General features: G+C 42.5%; 1 protein-coding gene across 13 annotated transcripts in view; it reads left to right on the top strand.

The window, feature by feature from the left end:
• Window positions 1-23287, top strand: part of RNASE1 (ribonuclease A family member 1, pancreatic) — a 42925-nt gene extending 19638 nt beyond the window's left edge. Inside the window, exons 1-5 of one of the 13 annotated variants that reach the window (XM_070626585.1) lie at window positions 11408-11462; window positions 12111-12182; window positions 13815-13903; window positions 21738-21811; window positions 22537-23287. In XM_070626585.1, the coding sequence (XP_070482686.1) occupies window positions 13863-13903; window positions 21738-21811; window positions 22537-23036 (615 nt within the window). In that variant the 5' untranslated portion in view covers window positions 11408-11462; window positions 12111-12182; window positions 13815-13862 and the 3' untranslated portion in view covers window positions 23037-23287. The other 12 variants (XM_008509412.2, XM_008509410.2, XM_070626602.1 and 9 more) reach the window with 12 other exon arrangements.
• Window positions 23288-24009: the final 722 nt, after the last annotated feature.

Here is a 24009-nt window from a genome sequence, read left to right as displayed (position 1 = left end):
ATCCTGAACAAAATATTAACAAGCTGAATAGAGCAATATATCAAAAATATCATACTTCCTGATCAAGTGGGATTTATACCAGGGACACAGGGATGGTTCAACATCCACAAATAAATCAATGTAATATACTACATTAACAAAATGAGGAACAAAAACCACATGATCATCTCAATAGACATAAAGTATTTAACAAGATCCAACATCCATTTATGACAAAAACTCTTACCAAATGGGTATAGAAGGAAATTACCTCAAGATAGTAAAAGCCATGTATGACAAACTCACAGCCAACATCACACTCAATGGGGAATAACTGAATGCTACCTCTCTGAGAACAGGAACAAGACAAGGGGGCCCACTCTCTCCACTCTTATTTAACATAGCAGTGAAATTTTGGCCAGAGCAATTAGGCAAGAAAAAGGAATAAAAGGAATCCAAATAGGAAAGGAAGAAATGAAACTCTTGCTGTTTGCAGATATGATTTTATATATAGAAAACCCTAAAGAATCCATTGGAAAACTATTAGAAATAATCAACAACTACAGTAAAGTTGCAGGGTAAATAATTAACTTATAAAAATCAATTGCATTTCTATTCTCTAATAACAAACTAACAGAGAACTCAAGAATACCATCCCATTTACAATAGCAACAAAAAGAATAAAATATCTAGGAATAAATGTAACCAAGGAGGTGAAAGACATATACAATGAAAACTATAAGACATTACTGAAAGAAATTGATGATGATTTAAAGAAATGGAAAAATATTCCAGGCACATGGATTGGAAGAATAAACATAGTTAAAATGTCCATACTACCCAAAGCAATCTACAGATTCAACACAATCCCAATCAGAATCCCAATGACATTCTTCATGAAAATAGAACAAAGAATCCTAAAATTCATATGTGGCAACAAATGACCCAGAATAGCTAAAGAAATCCTGAGAAAAAAGAGCAAAGCTGGAGGCATCACAATCCCTGACTTCAAAAAGTACTACAAAGCTATAGTAATCAAAACAGCATGGTACTGGTATAAAAACAGACACATAGATCAATGGAACAGAATTGAAAGGCTATAAATAAAACCACACATTTATGGACAGCTAATCTTCAACAAAGGTGCTAGGAACATACAACATAGAAAAGAAAGTCTCTTCAACAAATGGTTTTGGGAAAATAGGACAGCCACATGCAAAAGAATGAAAGTAGACCATTGTCTCACACCATACACAAAAATAAACTCAAAATGGATCAAAGGCTTGATGGTAAGACCTGAAACCATAAAACTTCTAGAAGACAATATAGGTAGTACACTCTTTGACATTGGTCTTAAAAGGATCTCTTTGAATACCATGTCCTTTTGGACAAGGGAAACAAAAGAAAAAATAAACAAGTGGGAGTTCATCAGACTAAAGAGCTTCTGCAAGGCAAAAGAAACTGGGATCAAAACAAAAAGACAACCCACCAACTGGGAGAAAATATTTGCAAATCAAATATCCGACAAGGGGTTAATCTCTATAATATATAAAGAACTCACACTACTGAACAACAGAAAAACAAATAACCTGATCAAAAAATGAGTAGAGGATATGAATAGATGTTCCTCCAAAGAAGATATATCGATGGCCAATGGGAACATGAAAGATGTTCAACATCACTAATCATCAGGGAAATGCAAATCAAAACCATATAAGATATAAGATATCACCTTATACCCATTAAGATGGCTATAATCACCACGAGAAAAAATAACAAACATTGGAGAGGTCATGGAGAAAAGGGAACCCTCATACACTGCTGATGGGAATGCAGACTGGTGCAGCCACTATGGAAAACAGTACGGAGATTTCTCAAAAATTAAGAATAGAAATACCGTATAACCCAGCTATCCCACTACTGGGTATTTATCCAAAGAACTTAAAATCAACAATTCAAAGAGACTTATGCACCCCTATGTTCATTGCAGTATTATTCACAATAGCCAAGATGTGAAAGCAACCCAAGTGCCCATCGACTGATGACTGGATAAAGAAGATGTGGTATATATATACCATGGAATAATACTCAGCCATAAAAAATGACAAAATTGACCCATTTGCAACAACATGGATGGATCTTGAGGATATTCTGTTAAGCAAAATACACCAGACAAAGACAAACACTATATGATTTCACTCATATGTGGAGGATAAACAAATATACGGACAAAGAGAACAGTTCAGTGGTTACCAGGGGGAAGGGGGTTGGAGGGTGGGCACAAATGGTGAAGGGGAGAACTTACATGGGGACAAGCAAATAATAATGTACAAGTGAAATTTCACAATGTTGTAAACTATTATGACCTCAATGAAAAAAAAAATTGGGCATAGCAGTCACAGAACTCCAGGAGCTAATGGTCATTGGGAGGAAAACTTTTCCTCTATTCACTTACGTTCAGCCAGGGGCCTGTGAATTAACTGACAATACACAGCTTAACAGGAGAAAAAATGGGTTTATTAACACATACACACATGCAGAAGTTACTCCCTGAAAAACCAAGGGTAAAGTTTTATACAACAATTTAACAAAAAAGGGGGGTGTGACATTAGTGCTCCAATGGGAAGGTATGGAAGGTTCTACCAGGCTTTTTGATGTGCAGCTGAATTCACATTTCCCAAGCAAGGGGTCAGCTTTCTGCCCCACTGGAAACTAGCTCAGAGGAGGGTCAATGGGCAGCTGTATTTTTGGGAGTTTCTGCTAAAGTTTAGATCACATTTCTTTCTGTGGCTTTTGATTGTTCTGATGTTTTCAGTTTAAAGTAATTTTAATCCCTTCATGGTCCTAGACAATCTAATTAGAGTGAATAAATCTCCTCTATGCTTTCTTTACCCATCCTTTTGGTCTTTTCCTTACTTTTAAAAACTTTTATTTGTCTTTAAAACATTGCAGCACTCCAGTGTCAAAAGTACCTCAAACTCTCAACCCTCTCTCACAATTGTTTTCTATTTTGTCTCATCTTTTGTTCTGCCCCTTGGCTTGGTTCTTGAATTTTTGTTGTTCCTCTTTTATTGGGGTTTTAAGTTGTTATAATTTCAATGTCATAAATCATCTTGTACATATTACATTTTCTGATTGGGGATTATTTCCATATAAGAATCCAATGTTTGGAATTAGTGGTTCTTACGGCACAGACATTTTATAGCACTTAATACATAATGTCACATTTTTTCAGAAAGCATTTTAGTAATATTCATGGTCACCAGTGATGTGTGTGTCTTACTCCATGAGTGTGAACCAGCTGATATAAGTGGAGCCAGAGGTTTTTGATAGATACCAGGTAAGGGCAGAACCCAGGAGGAGGTACAACTGTCTCCACCAAGCTCTGCTGCCATCTCCTAGTGGGCACCAAAGCAGAGGTGCATTCAAAGTGCCAGAGCTGCATAGCTGTCCGCAATGAAGTGGGGCAAGGGCCTCCAACTTGTTTCTTGATTCTCTGGTAAATAGGTTTTAGTGCTATAGGTCTTATGCCCCAGTGTTTTACAAAGTTTTTAGTGAAACAGATTGTTAGGTTGACACTTACTGCTCTCTACATTCTAAGGATTCAAACACAAATCCACATAGTATGCTGGACTGCAGCAGACTCACATCAGTGACACTGACTTGTATTGCTTCACAGTAATTCCTTCCCTCCAAAGACTGAGGCCTTGTTTCTGCGTCAAGCTCTTGTGCCTGATTGCTTTCCTTAACATGAGTTCTTTTCAAGGGGATCCTCAGTCCTTCATGCAACATGGTGCCTTTCCAGGTTGTCAGAAATGCCTACACTGTCTAAATTTTAGCCTGAACTTTTATCAAAACTTTTGTTACATAAATTTAAAAATGTGTGAATCAGATGGCGTATGGCAAGGACAGTCAGTAATGAAACATGAAAACAAGGAACCAAAGAGGTATTATTGGCTGTGGGTCCACTGAATGCTGTACCTTGATCCAAATATGTCACCGGATAGATTCCCATTATCACCTGATGCCAATAAACATTTCAATTATTTAATCAGCTTCTTTCTTTATTATTCTATGCTCACCAAGTAACCTTCTTATTAAAATCTGGCTTCTTTAGATTGTATCGGTCATGCTGACATCTGCCTTTCAAGAACTGTAACAGTTATATCATCCTTTACATATTAAAAATTATCATTCTGGATTATATCTGGGTGATCTATGAATTTGTTTAAACTTACATTTTGTTTTCCCCAAAAACAAAATCAAGCTTTGAGCCAGCAAACCTGGGGACCATAATGTGTGGTGAATTCACCAAAGGAAGTGCTATATTGTGAGTATTACAAGCACTAAGTCAGAAAGCATTTTCCGTTTCTATCCTTATCTTGCCTGCTTTCAAATATTAGCAATTTCCAAATAAAATGATATTTTCATAACATAACTCACATTAAGTTTATATGTATATGTGTGTTTTCATCTTCCACTCTCTGATAGCACAATTGTCTAATTGATATATAACTACTTCGAATGTAGAACTATTTTAAACAAGACAATAATATACAAACATTTATGTCTGGCAATTTCTAAACTCTTACTATAATTCTAAAAGTTTCAAACTGATCCATGTCTTTTCCTAATTAAAAAATATCACTTAGAGACAGTGCTATAAAATTTTCTTCCTTCTCAGATCTCCTATTCACATTTTCTTCCATATCTTATTGACTTGGCCAGGTCTTCCCATACAATATCAAATAATAGTAAATATTGATGATATCCTTATCTGCTTCTAATTTTAGAAGGATACATCTAGATAGATAAATGTTGGTAAGTACTTGATGCTCCTTTCCACTCTTTTTTGTAGTAGACTTGACTGATTGATTACAGAGCACTACAGATAACTACCACAATTGATTAGATTTGGCACACCAGAGGAACACTCTAGTCATCTGGATCTAGATACTTTATCATGTTATCATGTGTTTCATTGCTTGAAAAAAAATCAGCATATTTTGAATCTTATGAAGTCTTTAAAAAAATCTATTGATGTGATCCTGGTTTCTAAGAATTTCTGATCATCCAGGCTCTGGATCCCTGATTCTTTCTTGAAGAAGGAAAACAATTGAGCAATTTTATGAGGAAATGTATCTTTGGTGTGTAGGGTAGGAAGACATTTCCTCTAGCCATTCTAGGTCCTTCTGGCTGGAGTATGAATTAAATTGACATGAGACAAAATAACAGGAGAAAATTAAACAAAGCTTTACATCATGAATACAAGGGAGAGACTCAGGAAAACTGAGCAACTCACCAAAATGGCAGAAGCTCTCACCTTAAATACCATCCTCAGCTAAAGACAAAGGAGGATGTTGGGAGTGGAGGGGCTCAGTTATGGGAGATGACCAGAAAAGTACAGTAAACAAGAGTAAGGTTATTATGCAGATTTAGTCCTTGCCTTCTGCATTGATAAGAGTTTCTAGAGATACGGTCATCCCCCCTTCTTCCTGGTACAGAGAGGGAGACACCTTTACAGATGGAGATTTCCTTTACAAATGTAAATGTCTCTTAACAAAGGGTAATTTCTACTTTTCAGAGTTTCTCTCAGGTCTGCAGTTTTTAAAAGTAACCAGCCCCAAATAATCCTCATGCCCCAGAGACATATCTTCAGGTGGCCAATTCTAATCCCCCACAGGTGTAAGGCATCCACTTCTGTGAACAAAGAAAGGAGAGAAGCGTTTATGGAAATAAATAGTATAAATTTGACTATTGGGCATTAGAAGGTGCTGGAAGTTCTCAGAATTTGTGACACATTCCCATCTCCTTTCACATGGAAGTTAGTTAGCTGTTTATAATTAAGAATGCTAGATGGGCAAGATATCTGGAAATTGTGACAGCTTGTGTGGAAGCTGCACATTGCTGTGAAAATTTGAGAAATAACTCCCAGCCCTGTCACTTACCAGCTGTGTGATACAGAGCAAGTTATTTCTGCTCTGTCTGGGCTTCAGATTCTCCACTAATAAGCCAGAAACATGATCTTTACTCCAGGTTTGCCGTAGAAGTGTGTAATGTTCTCGGAAGACGTAGATGCTCAGCAGATACGTCAATCCTCACACCTTCCTCTTTGCTGTCTACTGCAGGGTAGATACCGCAAAGTAACAGGCGAAATTGACCAAGGACCTTGGGGGCCATTTAGCCGCTACAAGATCAGAAACCCTGACTTTTGTGAGCTAGACACTTTCATGCCCATTGTATCTTCTATGTTTATTACCATGCTGTTTTCTCAGTAATTATAGCAGTCTTTGGAAAGATTCAGCCCAGTTCAGCCTTACCAAGAACTGAGAGAGAAGGTTCTTGTCTCCTCTCGGCCCTCGGGGTCCAGGCGACGAGACGCCCCCTCCCGGCCAGCACGGTGGAGGCCGCTGACCAGGTCGCAGGCTGCGAAGGTGCCAAGCGCGGTGGGGGTGGTCGTAATCACAGCTGCTGAGTGCACCTGCCCCTCCCAGCAGCGACTGCTTCCCGCAAGGTTTTACTTAAAGACGTTCCTCCCCCAGCCCACTCCGTTTGTTTGTTTCTCCAGCTAACTGTTTTAGAATTCCCCTGTTTATCGCCAACCTCTTTTTTGCCTATATTTTTATGTGGCCCTGTAGTGGGAACTCTGAAGCCTCTGGCATACGAAAGCTAAGCATACTGAGCTCTTCAAAGTGGGATGCCAAACTCATTCCAGAACTCTGGGTCCAAAGTGGTCAGACATATCTGGAATTCCACCTGGCCATGATATAAACAATGACTATAAAATAATTGATAAAAAGAAAGATAAGGTTCTCCTCCGCCGCCACCCTGTCCCTCTCCGCTCCCACTCCCCGCTCCCCCCACCCCCAAACTCCAGAGATTAAAAACCTTCCTCCTGTTGTACATTTTGAGAGGTGGAATATTTACACAAACCAGGACCAACCGTAGTACTTTAAGATGAGTTTGTTTTTTTCTGAGGATGATGTGCTCCTGGGACTTCCTAATCACTTTAAAGAATTGGTAGATAACATCTGCTAATCTAGTGCTACTTATAGTGTTTTATGAAAGGGGGGGAACCTCAGAGAACGTAACTCGTACAGAGTGTCATCAACACAACCTAGTCCTATCCAAAAAAACAATTTCAGATACTGTTATCAAGCTATCGTACCAAAGGAGAAGGACAATGAAAATCTAGATTGACCTAAACTATGGCTATTGGCAGATTTAATTGTCTAATTCATCAGTTACCTTGGACTTCTGATCTGTAGCATTGCACTTATGGGTAAATTTCAATTTAATTTGAGAAAAATTTGTTACCCACTCTGTTCCTAGAATCATGTTTGACCCATGTGGGAAGTACATGGTTTGGTGTAAGACTCAGTTCTTGCATTCAGTTGCAACATGATTAGCTCTATGGTAAGAACGGTAAAAATTTCTTTCCAATTCAAGAAATGGTAACCCCCCAAAAATTCATTTGAATACATTTATATCTGTTTTGTTCTCACTGGCCATGAATCATTTTCATTATGAAAGATCTTTAAGCACCTAAAATGTGTTCTCAGCCTTTTTTCCCATTAAACATCACAGCTTCTACTTCTGCTGTCACAGAGTCAAGCATGGTTTTGAGCAGAAACTCAGAATCCTGCTCTGCTGTGATAGGACACACTACAGAAATGAGCTCACCTTTTCTTCAGTAGAGGACTCTAGAAGCTAGAACATTGGGCAGATCTTTTCCCAGGTAGCTCTATACATCTGGGAATTTGCTAATCTTTGCTCCTTTAGAGTCAGAGAATTCTAGAATGAATGAATTAAAGGGAATTTACAGATAATCCATACTAACATCCTCATTTTATTAATTATTTTATTCCCTCCCTCACTTTACATATGAGGAAATTGAGAGGTAAAGTAAATTGGTGAAATTCTTTCTTCATGAAAAACATGTTCCATTCTTCCCAAGATCGCCTTTTGATTCCGCACTATGTATGATGTATTTCACATGGTGTTATCTCTTTTTCTAGTCAGTCTATCTCTTGTGACACCCTAGGTTTCTACAATGAGACATTAATTCATTTAATATGTATTTATTGGAGACCTACTGTGCACATGGCACAAGATCAGGAGACATAAATGTGAACGAGACATGGTCTCTGCCCTTGAAAACACACAGTATATTGCGGAAGACTGAGAAAAAAGGATTCCCATTGAACTTGAGAAGTGGTATAATCAAGGTATGTGTGAGAGGCTGTGGAATCACAGACAAGGAAGCAGACAAGGTCATTAGAGTACATGTAATGTATTGTTTGGCAGAGAAAAAAAATTGCTGTCTTGATCTCATATTAGAATTGAAATATCAATAGCCTTTATAGAGGACCATTGAGAATATCTAAAGCCTTATCAGAAGTCCATGCCCTCTGAACATGCCTAAGAATTTATGCCAAGGAAGTAATAAGACAAGGTGTAGTAGATGCTGTGGTGCATGTCCCAGTTCCCCCACTTCAGGACCAAGGCTCTCATTCTCCAGCTGCTGGAGTGGTGGTGACAGACAGCTCTCAGCCAAGTCCTCTCTGACAATTGCTCACATTGGCAAAGAACCATCCTACCTAAGGCAAAGCCTCTTCCCCCAGGTGGTCCCCATCTAAGTAATGGTCAATGAGTAGGTATGAAGGCCTGGCCCCTTTACTTTAATTCAGGACGACTCTGAAGCATCATTGTAGCTCTAGAGCTTCCTCTGGGATTGGCTGAGACCTTTGTTGTTACTGCATCAAAATTCAACTTCTTCTTCTGCCCAGTCATGCTTCCTTCACTCCCTCTATAAGTGTTAATCCCAAGACCATTCCCCAATAAACTTCCTGAATGCAAATATTTATCTCAGTTTCTATTTGTTGTAGAACCCAACTTATGATACAAGAGTATAAATGCAAATGTAGAGGGTTTTTATTTTAGAATGTGTATACGTAAAAAGTGGCAAATGTTATAAATGTCCAACAACAGGGAATTTATTTAATGGATCATGATACATCCATAACATGAAAGACTTAGAACCATTCAGAATAATGCAGATTTATCGACTTGGAATAAGTGTTTATGATGTATTTTTTCAGTAAACTTTTTTTGTTGAAATATTACATACATGCAGAAAAAGGCACAAATCATAAGTATCTAGCTCAATAAATAATCCAAAGTGAACACATCTTTGTTCACCACTATCCAGGTTAAGAAATTGAATATTGCCAGGAGCCCAGATGCATTTTAAGAGAAAATGCAGAATCTGGAGCAGTATATACTATCCAATATATTATAAAAATATGTACATAGCATAGACAAAAGTGTAAAGAATTACATACTAAAATGTTAATAATGTTTTTCTAGGTGACGAAATTACAAGTAATATGTTTCTACTTATCTCTCAGGAATTTTAATATTTTGTATCTTTTTTAATACTTGCTAACTAGGTCCCTTGGTAACTTAGAGAAACATATATTGGAACTTCCTGATGAATAATTACTGACTGTTGATTGTTCCCAATCAATACCCCCAATGAGTACCCCCTAATTCTGTATTATAAACTCTTTTACTAGATTTATCTCTAATTTCTGGGTCTCTGATAAGACTATTCCTGAAACTTTCTATTTACCCAGTGAATTGATGATGGAAACACAGACAGGACGAAATTGTTCCTTCCTATTATAGAAATCAGCATATAATATATTAATATATTAAATTACAATGCTTGTGCTTTATGCCACCTTAGCAATACAGTTAAAGTTTTAAACTCTTCAAATTTGACTATGCTGAAGACATTTAATTTTTTTCATGGAAAGATAGGAGTTTGTAGTTTGTAGTTTAATGTGAAAATGTGCAAAATCCATATTGGGATAAAAATCCATTTCTTGCTGATCTTTGACAGGAATTCAGGAGGGGGGTGATGGTGGTTGTAGGTAAGAGCTTTCCTCTCCCTTTCTGTGTGTCTGTGTTTCTGGACTAAGGTGTGTGAATTGGTTTGCTTTTCAATTAGACCAAAGGCAGTGGTGAATACAGCCACGAAAGCGACTTTGGCTCTGTGAAAAACGTGGAAGTCTTAAGGAATAGATCTCATATTGAGATCCCACCTTTCTTCCTGGGAGGTACGGAGAGGAAGATTTTTAGAAGAAGAAAATACTTTGAAAGAAACAAACAATGTTTTAACTTGGAGTGATCTTAGAGATCATCTTTCTTCACTCTTTCATTTCTCAGAAAACAATACCAAGGCCCAGGGAGGTCACATGACTTGGCTACAGTCACTGCATGATCTACCCACAGAGGCCTTGTGGCCCAGTTTGTGGAGATAGTTGTGTTGTCTGGCACCGGAATTTTCCTCGCCCATATGTATGCTGAGGGTGAAATACCATCTTCTGTTCATATAAAACAACCATAGCCCTGCTGAGGTCTGCTTTTCTGGCTCCTCTATGAGAGATAAAATGACTAAAAGAAAAACAAAAAAAGTAGAGTTGAGTTTGGGGGCAGAACCAGAAAAGCGGAGAGGTATTAAAGATTAGCCTTTCTGGAGAAGTGAGACCCATATTCAGGGAGAGGGGAACTCAGGCCAGATCAGATTGCAATGAGGCAACTCAACAGTTTGATCCAAAGCTCAAAGCAGGTCAGCCAGGGGATCAGGAGAAGGTTGGATTTAGTGACTTGATAAAAGGCTCCACGCAAGTAGATCTGAGACTTGTCTCCTAAACTGGATATGGCTGAACTCTCTTCACTTGATATGCTGCATAGACTTCCCCATCCACGTGGTTTGTCCCTTGACAATATCTTCCACCTGTGGGAAAGGAAGCACTGTTGTGCTCATTGTTATAGTCCTGATTAACACAAAGAGGAAAGCAGGAGATGGAAGATGCATGACCAGAGAACTTTCTAAGCAAATGACTTTTCTCAAGACCTTGCTTCCTTGACAGAGCCAGCATGTGAAGCCTCTTAAAGAGAGGGACTGCTTGGAGTAGCTGTCCTCCAGGGGACCTCTTCTTCCTAAATAGGCTCTCCTTCCCCCAGGGTCCCCAGTGGAATCAACAAATGGGCCCCAGGGACCGGAGAGCTGGGAGCCTGACCCATTCATCCCCTCCCTGCCTTCTCTCCCCTCACTCCAGCTGCTTCAATGGAAGTGCCCCTGATTGTACCTCAGTGTGTGCCCCCAACACCTAACTCCACAGATGGGGTCAGCAGGAGAGCCATCTCTGCCTTCTCTTACCACGCTTCACAGCTGCAAGAGCCGTGGGAGAATTCTGGGGGAAATCAAGAGCTAGAAGAAGAAATCACAGTGAGAGATTTCCCAATGAGAAACACAAGGAGGATTTCACATTTCACAATGAGAGATTGCTGCCCTTTGGGTGCATGTCCCAGGGGTAGGTTCCCCACCCATGACACATCAGGAAGCATAGTGTACTGAGAATGCTGTGCTGGAAGTCAGGGACATGAGGATGATTTCTGCTTCTGCTGCTAAGGTGCTGTCTGACTTTGGGTCTGCTCTGGCCCTCAATCTCCTCACGTGTATAACGGGAGGCCTGGAGGAAGGTCTCTTCCATTGCTTGTGTCTTTCTATTCCTTGAGTTCAAGGTAATTGTCTATATATTTTACATAATGAGTCTTTTGCATGGCCTTCAAGATACTTCTACTCTGGCCTAAATTTTTTTCTGTGCCATCCCCTACCTCCTCCCAGCTACACGGAGGAACTTGCCATTTTCTAAATACACAGTGCTCTGCCATGTGTCTACTTCTCTTTCTTTCTGAATTTTCCTTCCCCCCCTCTAATGAAAAAAAAATCTGTTTATCCTTGAAAGTCCTCCCCAAGGTCATCTTTGCTCTGAGACCTTCCCTGATTCCCCCCATTCCATCCCTTTCTTCCTATTGTTTCCTAATAACCCCGACCTCACCTCTACTAGACCTCTTATCAAGGTCTGGTTTGTATCACAACTCTAGGGGCTGCTTCCGTTGGGGAGAATTCTCAGCACTTGGGCTGTAAACAAAGTCTATGATTTAATTGCTGCGTGCTTCTCAAAGTCTGTGACTCTGGTGGAGACTGCAGATTCCAGGCTCCCAGATCCCTCATGTGCCCTGCCTTCTTCTCTTATGAGCTGTTGTCTTTCACACAGGAGTCCTGGTCAATAATTAACGCCTTCGTGATAAACTATCAGAAGAGCTGGCACAAGTGGGCTATCCCTTAGGTAAGGGATGGGGGCACTGATGCTTGCTCTAGAGGGAAAGCAAGGGAAGGGCAGACTCCCCTAAAATGGATGAAACCAAGAGACCACTGAACAACACAGGTTAACGGGGAACTAGGTCTTCTCTAATCAGGAATCACAGACACTCAAGTCTCCATTTTTCTTCAGACACCTGGGCAATATCTGACCTCCATTTAAGAAGACCCAGGGCTGGTACTTGGGAGTGGGAAAGGACATATGGAGATTGCGCTGTGTCCTTGGGGCTGAGGAAAACAATGATAGTGTTGGGAGGCTGGGAGGTGGAGGCGGGAGATAGGGCCCATCTCTGTGTGTTCTGGAGACCAGGCTATTGACTACACCTGGTGGGCTCACAGGCAAGTCAGATCCGCCCTCTGGGAAAGTGCAACCTGTGCCTGGTTGGCCTAAAACAAGGGCTCAGATGTTAGAACCCCTTTCTTTCCCAGTTTATGCTGTTGGATATATGGATTTGTAATGAGTAGAAAGAGAAATCTTATAAAATGGGAAAAATCAACAGGAATAATAACCTGCACATCCTTAAAAGCGTTTTGCCCTTTTGTAGTTGATTTGTCATATGAGGTGAAATGTTGGGCTGTGGTCAGTAAGCTGAAATTGGGACAAGATTTTACGATGTTTCACTGGGGGAGGGGTTTCTCAATTGAGACCTATAAATGCATAACTTTGTGACAGGCTTGAGGGGCCACACTATTTGTCTCCTGAGACTCTTTAGCTTCATAAAAGCATAAAGTCTCCAGAGATACTGAAATCCAAATTGCCCTTTGTCTCCATGGGGTTAACTCCAGAGAGTTCAGAGCCTCACTCCTGAAGAGGAGTCAGGAAAACTGGGCATAACTTGAGCGAGTGGCAGGTGCACTACTTGAGAGAAGAGCGTGGGATGTGTGGGTGGCCCTTGCCACAGCCTTTCTCTAAGGAGGCTCCTCTGGGCCCAGAGCCCATCGATGCAGTATAGTACTGATCTTCCTGGGCTGCCTTCAAATTTAGGAGGGTTTCAGAGATTAATTTCCAGGCATCCTGTGGAGGGGGCAAAAATGCACTTCCCTGGGTGCATGCCCAGAATCAGGTCAGGCACTGATGTGGCTTCATGATGTGATGTGGTCTTGGGAGCCTGATTTGAACACTCAGGTTTGTCCTCCCTCCACCCCTCCCAAGAATTCAGACTTGAGACCTGGATAGCTGAGCCATGCTCAGTGACAGAAAGAGTAGCGGGCATTTTGGAAAAAGTCATAGCAAATCTGACACTGTCCAGTCACTTCTTTAGGAGGATGAGCTCAGGATCCCAAGGGCTTGGGTATGTCAGTTGCACTCATACCTTCTGGAACTCACTTGACACAATCCCCTTGTTTCTCATTTGCCTGCAACTGGATGTCCTCCCCACATACCATCCCCTTCACACTCAGGCTTATCAACAGGCTCCTCTGAGAGATTTCAGGGTGCCAGGAAATGCTTCCCTCTTTTCCAAAATAAAAGCCATCTATATCCACCCTCATCAAATGAAGTGCTTTAATAAGAAGATAAAACATTTTATTCTACATTTGGAAATAAAGCTTAAAATATATATTGAATTTAACTAGGTTCTAAATTGTTTTGGATTCCTAGGGAGGAAGACAAAAGAAGAGAAGGGGCAAGGAGATTCTGCACAGATGTATGGAAGAGATGAGAAGGGGAAGAAGCTCAGAAAGGAGAGGGTGAGGCCTGAAGACAAAGCTCATCTTTGCTGAAGTTGCGTCTCTCCTCCTCACATGCCCCCACATGCCCTCAGACTCAGGATACTTTCTCACATGTAATTGCTTGAGAATCAACTCTTAAGTATATGTGTCCCAAACTCTTTTAGTGTCTGAGGCCAATGGGAGGGAGGGGAGATGAAGATCCCCAGTGAGAGGGACCTTAAGATGGAGATGTCTGACTCTGCCTCCCTCCCTGTAGCCTCTTGCCCAGTTCTGCTCCATGACCTGTCATAGGTCAGCATTAGCCAGGGAGTGGCTTAAGTGCAGAGTTAGGGAAGAGGACCCTGCAGGCCAGGCTGGAGCTTTCTACAAGGCAGGAAGAGCTAGAGGTGGGAGAAGTGCTGCTCATTATCTCAGCTTAACCTCCACCCCTGTCCCTTCCACTGCCCATCTAATCAGTCTTTAAAAACCAATCTTAAATCTTGGGTTTAGAATCACATGTGGGGTTTCTGGATAGAAAAAATGAGTTGAAGGATGTCATCTTGTCAGTTACCCTATTTCACCTCTGTGGGCATCTGGGTTGTAGGAAACCAGGGCAGGGGATATCAGGGGCAGCACTGGCTCAGATATATTTTTGGGTATTTCCTCCATCCTTTCCCCTTTCTTCCCTCCCCTTTCAATCACTGCTTACCTCCCTTTGCCTGCCTCCACTCTTCTGTCTTTTCCTGTTCTGATTTTTTTCTGCTTCCTTAGTTTCTGGATTTGACAACAAACTCCGGAATATGATCACGTGTGTGTGTGTGTGTGTGTGTGTGTGTGTGTTTGAGTGTTTCAGGGGCTGTGTTGAGCCAGACTAATGCAGAACATCCTTGAGATTTTCTGACCTTTCCATGTAAAAACATCCATACCCTGTACATACCCCTTTCTTTGCTCTTTTGAAGATCGTGTGGAAATGAACAAAATCACTCAAATGAGAATAAAGTCTACTTCATCAGAGTTTGCTAAAGAAGAAAGTCAGTCACCATCACTTGTGTTTGGCAGAGACTCAAAGGCAGGGAAGTGGGAAAGCTTTGTGGTGGAGGAAAGGGAAGCCTTCCAGTGTGCCCTGATTGGAGGCTGTTGGCTTGGGGAAGCTGGAGGCAGGCTAACTAGGAGCAGAACAATCTATGTAATTGGTTAGGGGTACGTATTTGGCTTTCTCTGGTTTGTCCTAAGTTGGGGAAGTGGGGACAAAAATCATGGAGGCTTTCAGTTATTAATCAAGTTTCAATTGTTTTGGGCCAAATGCTTCAGTGGTTATTGTTTGGCTTCCTGGACGGTTTGCTGTATACAGTGGGTTGGCTTCCTGGGCTTACTGTGCGTCCTGCCGCTCCTACAGATTGTGGGTCACAGGTTTATCTTTATATATAGTCTGCCTATTGTCTGTTTGTACATTCAGTCTCTCAGTCTCTCTTTTTGTTTATTCTCTCGCTTCCAAGAGGTTGACGAATTTGGGGAAAGCTAGGATTCCAGATCTTCACTGCTCAGAAATTGTTCAGTTATCTTCACGGTTAACTGTATTGCAAGATCTTCTTGATTTTTCTGTTGTATCATCATGGTGATTATCTGATAAGACAGGGGCTGCATAGAAGCTTTTAAGACTCAATGCAACAGACCAGCATAATGACCATTATCACTAAAACAAGAAGAGCCCCTGTGAGATGCTTTGAAACCAGGAAGCCCGAATGCTCAACCCAGGCTAAGAGAACAAATTCTATAGGCAATGAGGATCGACCTTAGACACCCAAATTGCTTTTTCTTTAAGGCAATATATAGCCTGTTATAACATACCTGTTTCATTGACAACTACAACAAAAAGTATTAGCAATGGCACAGACATCACCATGACTAGCCAACAAAACTTCTAAAGCAATACGATTGTCTATCACTACTTGTGCTAATGAATTGAGACCAATGTATTCCACTTAGGGCAGAGGAGGTATCATTAATAACTTCTACCAGAGTTAGTGATAGGTTTCTTAAAGTCTTTTCTATTTGTATGATTCCCACTGACAGGAACACTGCTCTGATTTACTCACATAAAAATTGAGTCAGTGATTCACTCAAGTAGTGTGCCTGAATAATCCAAAATGGCCTCAGTTTGGCCCTCATGTCTGAGTTGGAATTTCCAGGCTTGGTGATTTATAGGCTTAGGGTCTCTGTGTACAGACAAGTCTTGGAATACCATACCTAAGGTTCACGAGGTTTTAGTCTGAGCAAGCAGGATCAGGCATCCTGACCACAAAGGAAGAAGTATCAGTAGAAGCACAGGGAGAGCCAGGAAAAAAGGTGTTGTCCGTGACACGAAGTTAGAACCAAGGCCTTACTTCCATATTTGGATCGTTACTAGTCTCTTCCAGCTGCCAAGAGTTCAGCTCATCGCCCCAGGGAGGTTGTTGAATTCAAATTTAGAATTAGGGTCTGAACAATAGATTGTAATAATTGGCTCTATTTCTGGGAGAGAGGGATACTGGCAAAGTCACAGGTTGGCTTATTTAGAGTCAATTGTCCATGTAAGTGCAAGTGCAAAAGTGGAAACACCATCAGCTGTGATTGCCTAGGGTCTCGTTTAATTCTATCAGAATTGCCCAGAGGTTTTTATCATGGTGATCTGGTGGTGGGTGGCTTATTTAGCAGTCAGTAAGATTGAGGGCAGTGGCTACTGTTTGGGATAATCTAAAAATAGCATTAGAATGAGTTTGTTCTTTTTGGGGTTTTTTTCCAGCTTTATTTAGGTATAATTGACAAATAAAATTGTAAGATATTTAAAGTGTACAACATGATGATTTGATATATGTATACATTGTAAAAGGATTCCCCCCACTGAGTTAATTAAAACATCCATCACATCACATATTTACCTTTTTAGAATGAGTATGTTTTGATCTAACATTTATAATAAAGAAGGAAGAAAAAAGAAAAAGGCTCATTATGGGTGGATGACAACAAAAGGTCTATAGGAAATAATAAGAATTATAAGCAAGCAGATTAAAAAATCCTCCCAGGAATTAGATAGGTGTCCATATCATCTCTTTTAATGTGGGCCTCACTCTTTGTAATAGCCACCTCTCTAGGAAGTAGGACTGCATCTAAAAGTTCCTTAACTTGCTGTCCATTTTGATGCTTATTTCCAAAGCATCCCAAAGTCAGATGCTTCTCCAAAAGCATACCTGCTGTCTGTATATATCTACTCTCTGGTCTTCGGCTAGTTGAGAAGCTCTTGTAAGTGCAATAAGTTCTGCCATCTGGGCTGATTTACCTCAAATAGAAGACTACATTCTGATGAGTTTAGGTTAGTGATAGCATGTCCTACTTGTTAACCTCGGTTCAGTTTTGAGGTATGATCCATCAACAAGTAATATTAGGTCAGGCTTCTCAAGAGGAGTCTTGAATAAATCTGAGTGAGATGCAGAATTTTCCCTACCTGTGATAAGACGATCATGAAGCTCCCCTTCTTCCGGTAGGAGCAGGAGAGTGGCAGGATTCAGGTGTTTCCAAGATTGACAGTATTTGAGAGAGAGACAGTAATAGAATCTTCTAAGGGGTTACTTGGCTGGTGGAAAAGTGTTGTGTGTTCTCAGTCAGTAGTAACATCTCACTGCATGAGGAACCATGAAGTCCAGCGCGCAGCCTAGAACTAGTTCAGCAGAAGCATCAATACGTTTCACAGTGGCAGCTATTGCCCTAAGACAAGGGGGACATGCCTTTGCAACTGGGTCAAGGGTAAGGCTCTAGTAAAGATGGGTTTTTGATGGTTCCCTTGAAGTGAATTAAAACCCCAAGGGCTTGTCTGGATTGCCATGCACAAATAGGCAACATGGTTTCTTATAGTTAGGGATGCCGAGGGAAGGAGGCTATTGAAGAACTTTATCCGGGTTGCAGAAGGCCTATTCATATCTGAATTGTGATTCTGAAATCTCCTTCTTGGACAAACTCCCTAAAATTCTTCTGACACTAGAAAGGTACCAAAAGAATGGCTACTTTTGTGTAGCCATGCCCAACACCTTGGTGGAACTCACCTGACTAATACTACAAACTGTCCCATCAGGCACCTTGAGGGCAGGCCCTGTGACTTATTTATCTCTGTGCCCCCACTGCTGAATGAATGAATGAATGAGTGAATGAACAAATTCTAAATTGACCACTGTAGGGACCTACTCAGATCCCCAGAGTCGATTGAAGGTTATTTTAAACTGAAGACATTTGAGACCCAGTAGATGCAGAAGAAGCCTTTTCATGCAGATGCAGATGCAGAAGACTAAAGGCAGTGTCTTCTGAGAGTGAAGCTGTCATAAATCCCCTCTCCTGGGAGTTTTACAGCCAGCAAGAATATTGACCACTCGCCTTTGCATAAACAAACAGCATCACAAACTATCTTACCTCCCATTTGTTCCCCTAAAAGCTCATTAATCTTTCTTTAAAAAAATCCATTTATTTTCTATAGAGCCCCTATTCACACCCACCTCCCTTCTTTCCCCTATTAAGTTGGTATATAAACCCTTATCCCTAGCTATTCAGGGAACAACTTTTTTTGTGTGCTTTCATATGCATGTGAATAAACTTTGTCCATTCTCCTGTTCACCTGTCTTTTGTAAGCTAATTTGCAGGCCTCCTGACCAAGAACATAAGTGGGTAGAGGAAAAGTTTCCCACCCAACACCACTCCAGATGATATGAGTACTATCTAAGGACTAAGAGACAAACAAAACCTGGATGGAGGGTGGGGTGGTGGGTGAACTGTGAGGACATGAAACTAAGAGCTCGGCCACACCATGTCCTCCTTAGCCCCACTTCTCCCAAATTCATATACATTGACAAATAATGTTACTTTACTAAAAATTTCTTGGATATCGCATGGCAAAACAATGTTAAAATTTCCCTTTAAAGAATTCTGTTCTTCCCTCCAAGCTCCCTCTCTTCTCTCCTCTTCCCCTCTCTTTCCCTCTCCAGGGCTTCAAAACTGCCTGCTATTTTCAGCCCAGGTTTTTAGTAAAGCAAAAGCCCGGCAGTTCCTTGACTCCATCCCCTGTAGAAAGCAATTCAGAGATCACCCGGTGTTATTGAAACAGACTTCTTGGCGGGATTGAAATGATGCGGGGTCGGTGAGCCGAGGAGTCGAAAGAAAGATTTCTTAGACTCTTAAGATCTGGCAGCAGTGCTCTTTTATTTAGAGAGTAGAATAGCATGGGGACAGGACCCATGGGCAGTCAGAGTTTCTGCTGCCACTGCTTCTGCTGCCCCCGCTGGCAGGGGGACAGGGCCCATGGGCAGGCAGAGCCGCTGCTGCTGCCCCCGCTAGCATGGGGACAGGACCCATGGGCAGGCAGAGCTGGTGCATGGGGACAGGACCCACGGGCAGTCAGAGCTCCTGCTGCCGCTGCTTCTGCTGCCCCCGTTGGCATGGGGACAGGGCCCATGGGCAGGCAGGGCTGCTGCTGCTGCCCCCGCTGGCATGGGGACAGGACCCATGGGCAGGCAGAGCTGGTGCGTGGGGACAGGACCCACGGGCAGTCAGAGCTCCTGCTGCCGCTGCTTCTGCTGCCCCCGCTGGCATGGGGACAGGGCCCATGGGCAGGCAGGGCCGTTGCTGCTGCCCCCGCTGGCATGGGGACAGGACCCATGGGCAGGCAGAGCTGGTGCATGGGGACTGGACCCATGGGCAGTCAGAGCTCCTGCTGCTGCCCCGAGTTGAGGGTTAGGGCTAAATTTAAGGCATAGGTATGTGAGTCATCTCTTTATGAAGACAAAGGAAAGAACATGAAAAAAAAGTTAAAATGGTATCAGTGCAGGTGGGGTCTGGTCATTGGGTGATCCCATGACTTTTAGACAAGAATCAAATTGGATTAAGTAAAGGTTAGAAAGGTTAGACGCCACCACCCTAAACCAATTACATGAGATTGCCAGACAGCAACCAACTTAAGTTCTTGCCTTCCCCATTAAGAATTTCTAGGGATAAGGTCATCTCTCTTCTTCTTCCTGGTACAGAGAGGGAGGCACCTTTTACAGATAGAGATTTACCTTACAAATGTAAATGTGTCCCAACAAGGGCAAGTTCCATTCTCCAGAGCCTCCTTCCCTGTCCCAGTTTATCGAAAGCAATCAGCCCAAAACAATCCTGATGCCAAAGAGACATATCCTGGGGTGGCCAATTTCCGGTCCCTACAAGGTTACCCCCCCTTCCTTCACAAATGCAAATGTCTCTCAGAAGGGCAAGCAAAATTCCAGTCCTCGGAGCCTGCTTCTCATCTGTAGTTTTAAAAGTAACCAGCCTAAAATCCTCATCATAAACCATTTTAAAATTAAGCAGCCTAAAAATCCTCATCATCAACACCACCCTGGGGGAACAATCATGAGACCCAGCATTTACATTTATAGATGCTTTCAAAGCACTATTCTAAGCCCTGTGCACATCTTACCTTATTTCTTCCTAAAAACAAATCTAAGAGGTATATATTATTATCCCCATTTTTAAGATGAGGAAACTGAGGAACAGGGAAATAAATTAAGTTCTGTAACTTGCCCAGCTCTTCAGGTGCTAAACCAGAATTTGAATTGAGACAGCTTAAATCCAGAGCATAGGGCGATATTTTGATAATTCTCACTCTAGAGGTATCAAAATTGTCACCCAGTAAAAACAGATCCCTTTCTAGGAGGAGATGCTGCTGATGAGAAATATGATGTTCTCTATCTTTCCCCAAAAGGTATTTGGGTTTTGGTTTATCTTTAGTTCTTCTACTCAACTCTCACCTACCAGATAAGTGGTCACTGTAGATAAGAACTAGTGTGGTCTGAACTGGGTGGCCAGAACTGGGTGATGTCTTGTGGAGGCTTCCTTCTTCTCCTCCCTATTTGGGCACTCTCTCCCTCCTCCAGATCTGAGAAGCCTTCCAGCTGTGGACAGCTGGACACCCCTGCCCCCTGCCCCTAGGAGAGGTGCTGGGGAGAAATGTGGAATTCCATCTGACAAGAGATGTTCACATATTGGGGATATGGGATAACTATTCGGGTTCAAGACTAATTGGACTCGAACTAAAGAAGCCTGACTTATGGCCTATCAAACATACATTGTACATCTGCTTTAACCATTACAGTAAAGAATGTGCTCTCTTAAGATAAGAATGCACCATCCTCCTGTCCCTGTCTGTCCCTTCCCACCCCCCAACTTCAGGATCGTGCTGATCTGCTAATTTGCAGCTGAACATCTCTTTGAAACTTTGATGAATACATATCCCAGGTGTGTTTAATGTATATTCTTTGTTCTGAAGAGATATTAGGCTGTACTGAAAACCACGCTTCTCTGGAACACTTTCTTCCTTTCTGGAAAAGTTCTTCCTGGCGTTATAATCCTCCCTCTGGCTCAAGTGAAACTCACCTATCTCTCTTATCTATAGAATGGTTATTGGTTATTTTGCATTAACACAGCCAAAGGTGCTCCAGGACTCCTGGGGAGAGAGAGGATCTCCCTTTTCCTCTCTCTCCTGTGATCACATGTTAAGTGTACTTTGCTACACCTCCAGGGGCTATTTGGTGAAAATGGCCCTCAAAGAGGTAACAGGGATTCAGTTGGGGTTCACACATGGGTGCTGTAGTGGCTTTCTCTGCTGTTACTTGTGAACCAGCAGACAGATGAGATTCATATGGTAAGAAAGGCTCCTGTGGGCAAAGACTCACTCTCCCCAGCTGCCTTGAAAAGAGGGTGGCCTGGGTGACTCCCTATCTCTTTCTCACAATGGCCTTGTTTTCCTCTGGACTCAGACCCAGATGCTCCTCCCACCCTTCTCTTCTTGGAGGCCAAACCCCTTTGTAATCTGTTTAAGGTCCGCATTCCAGGGATTGAGTGATTGCAGAAACTGGCCTTTCAGCTGTCTCAGAGACCAAGCTAGAGACCCAGGTAAGCAGCCCAAGAAGTGGTCTCAGGAGCTGCTTCTGTTTGAGGATTGTAGAGGAGGGAGCCAGCTGGGTGAGGCTAAAACTGAGAAAGCTTGGGCCAGGCAAACATCAGCTGCGGGCAGAGCTGCAGAGAACCCACGGCGCTGGAGAAGAAGCAGCGCCTAGGTTGGGGGAGGCGAGCATCTCTCTTTGAATACAATAGCGTCCCTTTATGATGCCAGTGTCAGGCACCGGGCTGAGTTTCCCTTGTGTTGTAGGACAACAGGGCTCTGTCAACCGTGATCCTCATTGACTACTTGCTGGTATCTCAGGGGTGTAGTTTGGCCAATTCAAAATTTGTCTTATTTATTTAATGGTTTATTCAAAAGGATCTTCTAAGGAGGCACTTTTGAGCACACATTTGATCACTGGGTACAAACATATTTTACTTTTCAAATGTATTTGCGATAAAAACTCCTCCAGTATTCAAAGGCAGGACTTTCAGGATTTGGGGTCACATCTGGGGTCACCCCCGGAGGGGAGGATGGCCTCCCTGTAGCGAGTGGGAGTCAAATCTTCTTGGAGAAGAGTACATGTGAGTGTCTCATTACTTGGAAAAGCACGCAGGAAGAGGGAAGTCTTTCTGGCTGACTGGAAGGTGGAAGGGAGACTGTAAGGTGAGAAGCTATAGGTGGGAGCGGAGCTTCTGTTTCTAAGGCGATGCTTTTCCTCCTCTCTCTTTCCCAGCTAGGCTCCTCAGGGGTAGTGAGGCCACCATGGCTCAGGAGAAGTCTCTCATCCTGTTCCCACTGCTGGTCCTGGTGCTGCTGGTGCTGGGGTGTGTCCAGCTTTCCCTCGGCAAGGAATCACCGGCCATGAAGTTTGAGCGGCAGCACATGGACTCAGGCAGCACCTCCAGCAGTAACCCCACCTATTGCAACCAAATGATGAAGCGACGGAATATGACACAGGGATGGTGCAAGCCCGTGAACACCTTTGTGCATGAGCCCCTGGCAGATGTCCAGGCCATCTGCCTCCAGAAAAACATAACCTGCAAGAACGGGCAGTCCAACTGCTACCAGAGCAGCTCCAGCATGCACATTACAGACTGCCGCCTCACAAGCGGCTCCAAGTACCCTAACTGTGCATACCAGACCAGCCAGAAAGAGAGACACATCATCGTGGCCTGTGAGGGGAACCCGTATGTGCCAGTCCACTTCGACGCTTCTGTGGAGGTCTCCACTTGAGGCCGGGAGCAGCAGATGCCCCACCACCTCATCATGGTGGCACCTGCCTCTCCCCTCTTCCTTCCTTGCCCTGGGGGAAATAATTCAAATTTCAACTCTCTCTCTTCCCCCCCACCTCACCCCCACCCCACCACGTGCTTCCCTGGCCTGAGGCTTGCCCCTGTAGTGGTTTGGGGGTGAGGGGTGGGTTGTGAGGTGGGCCCCATGTTAACCACTTCACTGCTTCTTTCAATAAAACACAGTTGCAACCACCTGGATTCCTGAAGCTGTCCCCATCAAGGTACTGTTTGTGTCATTGCTTTCCTGCCAGGGCGGAGAACTGTTAATGTGGTTGGCTTTGGTGAGCAGCAAACGGAATCATTAAATGCCTCCTCTTCTGATTCTGGGCTTTTAGTAACCTGAGATAATTCTTTTCCTTGTAGATTCCTTGAAGACAAATATAAAGCTTTTAAGTGTGGGCTATTTTAGATAAAAGGGAGCTGCGGTCTGGGACACTGTCATGCTGGGTGAACTGACAGAGGGCGAAGCTTAATTATGAAAATCTCTGGCGCAGAAAGAAGGACAGTGTGACCTCAGGAAGATCCTACTCAACCTCAGGGTGGGGAGGAGAAGTGTAAGAAAGTATGATCCTAAATTTCCATTTTCCTTTTTTTGAGTGAGTTATGACTAAATCAGATAAATGGTTGTCTCTTACTTGGCAAGTTGGAACCTTCCAGCTTCAATTTAAGAGCTGGAATGGCCTTTTGAGATCATCAGATTGAGGGAGAATAAGTAGATTTCAGTTTGTGTACCAACTCTGATTGGAAGTGCCTGCCTAGAATGCTGTAGAAAAACTTCCAAACAGCGATGTGGTTGAACCGTAACCCCTACCGAAGGCATGAGAGAGGTAAGGGTGTGTGTGCCACCCCTCTGCCATCCATGACCTAATGTAACCCCGCCTTTTACAGAGGAGCAGCCTGAATCTCAGAAGCAT

Source organism: Equus przewalskii, chromosome 1 (assembly GCF_037783145.1).
Source record: "Equus przewalskii isolate Varuska chromosome 1, EquPr2, whole genome shotgun sequence".
Lineage (NCBI taxonomy): Eukaryota > Metazoa > Chordata > Mammalia > Perissodactyla > Equidae > Equus > Equus przewalskii.
The sequence above is the reverse complement of the archived record's forward strand: the minus strand, read 5'-3'. Positions and strand labels throughout refer to the sequence as shown.